The sequence below is a fragment of the Pan troglodytes genome, chromosome 12 (genome assembly GCF_028858775.2).
Source record: "Pan troglodytes isolate AG18354 chromosome 12, NHGRI_mPanTro3-v2.0_pri, whole genome shotgun sequence".
NCBI classification, from domain to species: Eukaryota; Metazoa; Chordata; class Mammalia; order Primates; family Hominidae; genus Pan; species Pan troglodytes.
The window spans coordinates 74,228,194-74,234,193 of record NC_072410.2 but is presented as its reverse complement, the minus strand read 5'-3'; the positions used below and the strand labels follow the sequence as shown (position 1 = coordinate 74,234,193).

The following is a 6,000-nucleotide window of genomic DNA, read 5'->3' as shown; positions in this document are numbered from 1 at the left end:
ACTTTTTTTTTTTTTTTTGAAACAGAGTCTTGCTGTGTCATCCAGGCTGGAGTGCAGTGGCACCATCCACCTCCTGGGTTCAAGCAACCTCCACCTCCTAGGTTCAAACAATTCTCCTGCCTCAGCCTCCCAAGTAGCTGGGATTACAGGCGCCCGCCACCACGCCAGGCTCATTTTTTGTATTTTTAGTAGAGACGGGATTTCACCATGTTGGCCAGGCTGGTCTTTAACTCTCGACCTCAGGTGATCCGCCTGCCTCAGCCTCCCAAAGTTCTGGGATTACAGGCATGAGCCACAGCGCCCGGCCGGCAATTTTTTAAATAATAAAAAATTCCATTATTTTACATAGCATTGAGATACACTTACAATATTTAATTCTGCCTCTTGGTGGTGCCATAGAAAACTAAGAGTAATAATTTTAAAAATTATTGTTCTGAAAGTTTGCTGGACAGTGGGATCTATGAGCAAATTGAAAACTATGAATATTCAAAAAAAGTTTGTAATTCTCTTACACACTACAGTGGCTGAAAATGCACATAGACTCAGCCCTTCACTATAAAATTCCTGGCTAATAGTCAAATAAAAATAGCACTAATACTTTTTTAATCATGGAAATTTTCAAGCATTTTAAAGTGCCAATATAACATTCCTGTACCTATTACCTAGCTAATAAACGTTAAAATCTTGTTATACTTACTGTAAAAAATTAAAGAAATAAGGAGAAAGTTTATGCCCCTTTGTCCTCTCCAGTTTCATCTCCTTTCCCTTTTTCTCACTAAAGGCAACTACTATCCAGAATTTGATGTATTCCCTTCTAGTTCTTGTTTCTGTATTTTTAGTACATGTGTCCATGAACAATACAAATGTTACTTTATATTTTAAAAATGTATCATTTCATACTATAGCATAGTGCAATTTGCTTTTTACAGTCAACATGTTTTTGCCATGTTTATATATACATATATAGATCTAGGTTATTAATTTTAACTGCCATATTGTAATTTATGGCAAACATATGCCCTGTATTTATTCATTTCTCTATTAATGAACATTTTAATGTTGCAATGCATACAATACCTAGAAGAATATCTTTAGAAAATTTAAATGAATGAGGCAGGCTTTTAATTCAAGCAGTATCCACATAAAATCTCTCAGGCAGACTATTTCTGCTTCAATTTTTTTATTTTTTATTTTTGCTGTTCATATCTACTCTGCATGCATAGAAGGAATCGATACCTGAAATTTCCTAAAGGTCTTTTACTCAGTCCCCACAAAAAAGCTCTGATGTGGTGTGTGTAAAGGGGTAGGAGTGGGAGAATGAAGTGGGTAGAGACGGACACAAAGAAATGTCAAAATACAGGACACTGAAGGTTTGGAGCCGGGGCCAGTGGCAGCAGCCAAAGTTACAAATATCGGGAAGGTCTGAGAGTTTACAGTGCAGAGCATGTCCTGTGCTATCATATGCGGATGACAAAATAGCCGAATACACAAATCTTTCCACGCTTGTGCTGAAAGATGTAACCATCAAACGCCAGGCGGTTGCCATGGGAACCCGGGGCTGTGGGGAGTCGGCCAGAATTCTTGATGCGCTTAGAATGTTTCTTCTTCCGGCCCTCTGCTCTTCGCAATTATCGTCCCTCTCCTAGGTCCCCCGCCCATTCTATAGGCTCTCATGAGTCTCTTCCCGTCTTGATTCTCTCGCTCAGCGTTCCAGGTCGCCATCTTGGACCATGCGTCAAGATGGCGCCCCCTGGTCCCAGGGGCACAGCCCAGGCACGCTAGCGAGGCTACGCACGCACGTATTCGGGCGCGAAGGGTGGGGCACTGACGCCAGACGTCGCCCCGCCCTCTGTGGTCGCTCCGCCCCCGGCCCCACTCCACCTTCCTCCCACCCCGCGAACCCGGAAGTGGAGGAGGAGGCGCGGCGGCGGCGGCGGCGGCGGCGGCGGCGGCGGCGGTGGCCAAGCAGGCAGATAGTGCCTGAGCCGTTCCCGGGAGCGTGTTTGGGTTTGGGGGCGGGAGACAGGCTGAGCCGCCTGGGCGGCCTGGCCTGTACGGGGCGGGGGAGGCCATGGCCTCGGCTGAGTTGCAGGGGAAGTACCAGAAGCTGGCTCAGGAGTACTCGAAGGTACCCATCGTGGTCTGGGAGTAGGGGGTCCCCCGCCCTGCGGCCTCAGGTTGCCGTGGCAGCGACTTGTCGGGACCTAGGGGTACTGCGGGAGGGGCACGCGAGCGCGCCGCACCTTTCCCCTCAGCCGTCTCCGTCCACCGTTACGGTGCCTCCACCTGCAGCTCCCAGGAGATGGGGCCGGGCGGTGTCTGCGTCCGTGAGCGTTTTTGCAGGGAGAAGCTGGAGTTTGATTCTTCCTTTTCACTGAAGTAGCGGGCTTGGGACTGGGATGTCAGAAATTCTGGCTTCTTGCCTCTAACGCTGGCTGAGAAGGGAAGGGAAAGGTGTGGACCACTCCTCACCTCGCTGCTTCCTCAATTTTCTCAGCCTAGGGATGGGGAAGATCAACCCTTCTCCCCTCCCACAGGGATGATATGAGGTTAAAGAGATTTATCTTCCCCCGAATCAATTCGAGAGGGTAAATAGAGACATTCGGGTAAACTGCTTCACTAGGGATGGGTGGTTATGAATGTATTCACTGCTTTGGCAAGAGGTTGTCAGGAATGATTTTGAAAGCTTGAGTGCTACGGCTCTATCCTTTTCTTTCTCTTGTCCCTCGGTCACCTAGAATGGGGCAGACACCCAGCAGGTGCTCAACACACATTAAGCAACATGGGGACCTGCCCCTTTCTCGTGTTTATGGCATCAGTCTTTTAAATGATATAACCCTTTCCTTGGAAAAGGATGCTGCAGTTTCTGGGTAGGGTGTTTCTAGTTTAAGAATATTTTAATGAAGTTATTAAAGCAGAATTTTACATCTTTGGAAATTGATCCAACAGTCATTAGGCTTAGTTTTCAGTGATCTTGGCATTCATGGAGTCAGTGGGAAGATGGTAATTCCTTTTTGCAATTTGGAGAAACTGAGACACATTTTATTCCTTAAGATTTCATTCGACAATTAGCAAGATGAAATATTCTTTGAAAAATAAAACTTGTGCCTAAACATACACACTTAATTCTTCACCATCAAATAGGAGTCTTTTGAGACACTACACTTATTTCAGTGATGCTACCGTTAGCAAAACTTTGTTGCATTTCCATTTGAAATTGTCTTAAGAGCCTGTGGCACAATGTTAGTGATGGCAAGTGTTCATCTTTTGAAGGAGTGTTTCCTTGCTTGAAGGGCCAGAAGTTGTTTGGAACAAATCCATGTGATGAAGGGAGGTGGGTGGAGGTTGGCAATGCTCAAATTTGGCTCTACTATTTTTGGTTGAAAATGTTTCATGATCAACACCTGTGAAAAGAAGAAAAAAATAAGAAAATGTTTCTTGAGTATAAAGCAAGGAGACTGATTTTCTTCTCCAGAAAGCCAGCAAGCTCAGAAGGCCATTACAAATGGCAATAGGGGAGTTCCAAAATGTTTTGAGTAGGGACTACATTGCTGAAATAATTGTATAGCCTCCCAAAGTAATAAAAACTGAAAAGTTTTTGGATATGTAAGCTTGTTTAGCAGACAATATGTGCCCCCTTTGAGCAGTCTGCCAGGGTCTGTTGAGTGAGGCAGGGTTCAGCTTAACAAGTCACCTTTAATGGAATATTCTAACGTAGTACATAGTTATGATATAGTATGACAAGTGTTAGTTCAGTGGGACTACCGAAGACATTGGATAAGCGTTGAGGTTATATTGGGGATTAGAGAAGAGGAAATGAAGGAGTAGTAGCTTTCCAGGCAAAGGGAACAGTCCATGTTTGCTGGTATGAAAGCTCATTAAGATTAATGAGCTTTCACATGGCAGAGAGTGGTGAAATGAGGTAGGAGAGATAATTTGGACCCTATCATGAAAGGTTGTGGATGTCAAGTAAGAAGAGTGAACTTTACCTTTTGAGTAATGGAGAGATGCCAAAAGTTAAGCAGGGGAGTGACATTACTTTTAGGAAGGACACTGATAACCGTGAAGGATGGATTGAAATAGGGAAAGATTGGTGGGAAAAAAGCAGGGAGTAGACTGTTGAAATAGTTTTGGGGAGAGTAATGTAGGATTATATAAAGTTAGTGACCTCTGGGGCTATAGAGAAGGGGCTAGATTCAGGAATTATGGTTAAAAAATGCTTTTCAGCTTTCCTTTTTTTGAGTGCCTGCTGTGTGCATGGCACTAACCAAACATACAAGGCACTCATCCTTGTGTCTCATTCATTTTGGGACTTGGTGAATGTGGGAAGACTCAGAGTTGTCCCTGCAGTTCTGAGGTGAGGGAACATGACTGCCACTGACACAATGAGGGCCAGCGGGAAGAAGAGCCCGTTCAGAGTGAAGGGCTATAGGAGAGGTTAGATACAGTTGAGGAAGTTTAGGGTTGGAAGGCACACTAAATTTGTTATTCACATATTATTAGTATGAGGTAATGTTGGAAGTAATGGCTGAAACTTTCTAATGGACATGGACTGGCTAAAAGTCAGGACAAAGGCTAGCACTTTTGGAGTAAGTCCCATGACGATGCACTTTGAGAGTTAATCAGGGTAGAAATTGGGAAACACCTGTCGGGAGGATGTGCCTGGAGGAGAAAGAGATGCTAAGGAGACTGTAGGAGGCCTGCCAGACTTGGGGTCATCTCCCCTATTGGACCAGGTCATTTTTCATTCTTTTAATTGCAATGTGATGGGAATTTCAGAACACAGGAGAACAGATCCTGATCAAAAGATTTCTTGTGCTTTTTATTCCTTGTCAATTCTAGTAGCAGGCAATTTCCAGATAAGATCTATGCTCTCTCCAGTCCTATGCCTAAGAGTATTCCACCTTTTTATTACCTTCCCTGGTACAAGTTTCGTGGGCTGATACTGAAATCCAGTTGCATAATTTTTCTGCCTTATTTAGGATACAAAGGAAAAAGGTGTCCTCTTAATCTGTAGAAGGAAGCCCATCAAGAAAGCAGCAAGCATGATCCCTAAGCCAAGGACATTGGCAGAGTCTTCTCATTCTTCTTTAATGCAGATTTCAGCCTTTGTTCCAGGAAAGGTCCCATCTCATAATCTTTCCTCTTGAAAAGGAAGAAAAAAAAAAAAAAAAAAGAGTGGTCTGAGGAGCTCCCATTAAAGAGACTGAGAGTCCAGTTAGATAAAAGGTGAACTGTGGAGGTCAAAGCAGATGAGAATTGCTGAGGCAAACAGATTGCTAAAAGAAAGTGTTATGGAAAGGTTAGTAAAAATGGAGATTAAGACCCAGTGGTTTGGGCAATTAGAGGGTCATTTGAGGTTTTTAATATTTCAGGTTCAATAGAGTTTGGGGAGGGAGAATGAATGTGTGTAGAGGCTGGTTTTCAGAGGTTTGGGAAGTTAATAACAGATGCAAGCTACCTCCTTGAGATGTGAGGGAAAGTTAATCAAGACCTCAGTTGCTACATTATAGATTAAGGATGAAAGACCATTTCTGACTTGCTGTTTCTTCCATGACCTGCTCTGCTTCTGATGCTCTGTTGTATCTCATTATGGAGAAGAGAGGCAAAAAGTGCTGAGTTCTGGCTCATTTGATTTTAGCCTGCTTTCTTTGCGGGAGCACTCTTGCCTGGCACCGTGGTGTTTGTGTAAGCAAGTTTCAAGTTCTAATTGTCTTTTCAATGTTTGTGTTACCTTGGGTCAATGATTCTCAAAGTGTGGAACCTGAAACAACATCATCTGGGAATGGGTTAGAAATGTAAATTCTTGGGTCCACCCTGCACCTATTGAATCTGAAACTAGCAGTGAGACCCAGCAATCTGTGTTGTAACAAACCTTTCCAGTGATTGGATTCATGCTAACATTTGAAAATCATTGATCAAGGAATGGTATTGGGATAGTAGCCTTGGCAGAAATAAAGATAATCTTTTTAAAGATCTTTTTTTTTTTTTTTTGGGACA

The 6,000-nt window shown here is 43.6% G+C and overlaps 1 protein-coding gene across 6 annotated transcripts in view; it reads left to right on the top strand.

Annotated features, from left to right (window-relative positions):
- The first annotated feature begins 1,630 nt into the window (after window positions 1-1,630).
- Window positions 1,631-6,000, top strand: part of PPP1R21 (protein phosphatase 1 regulatory subunit 21) — a 74,595-nt gene continuing 70,225 nt past the window's right edge. For 2 of the 6 annotated variants that reach the window (XM_016948507.4, XM_016948506.4), the window contains exon 1: window positions 1,848-2,128. In XM_016948507.4, coding sequence (XP_016803996.1) covers window positions 2,072-2,128 — 57 coding nt within the window. In that variant the 5' untranslated portion in view covers window positions 1,848-2,071. Of the gene's footprint in view, window positions 2,129-6,000 lie in introns of all 6 variants that reach the window. The other 4 variants (XM_001151227.5, XM_001151290.7, XM_001151165.6 and 1 more) reach the window with 4 other exon arrangements.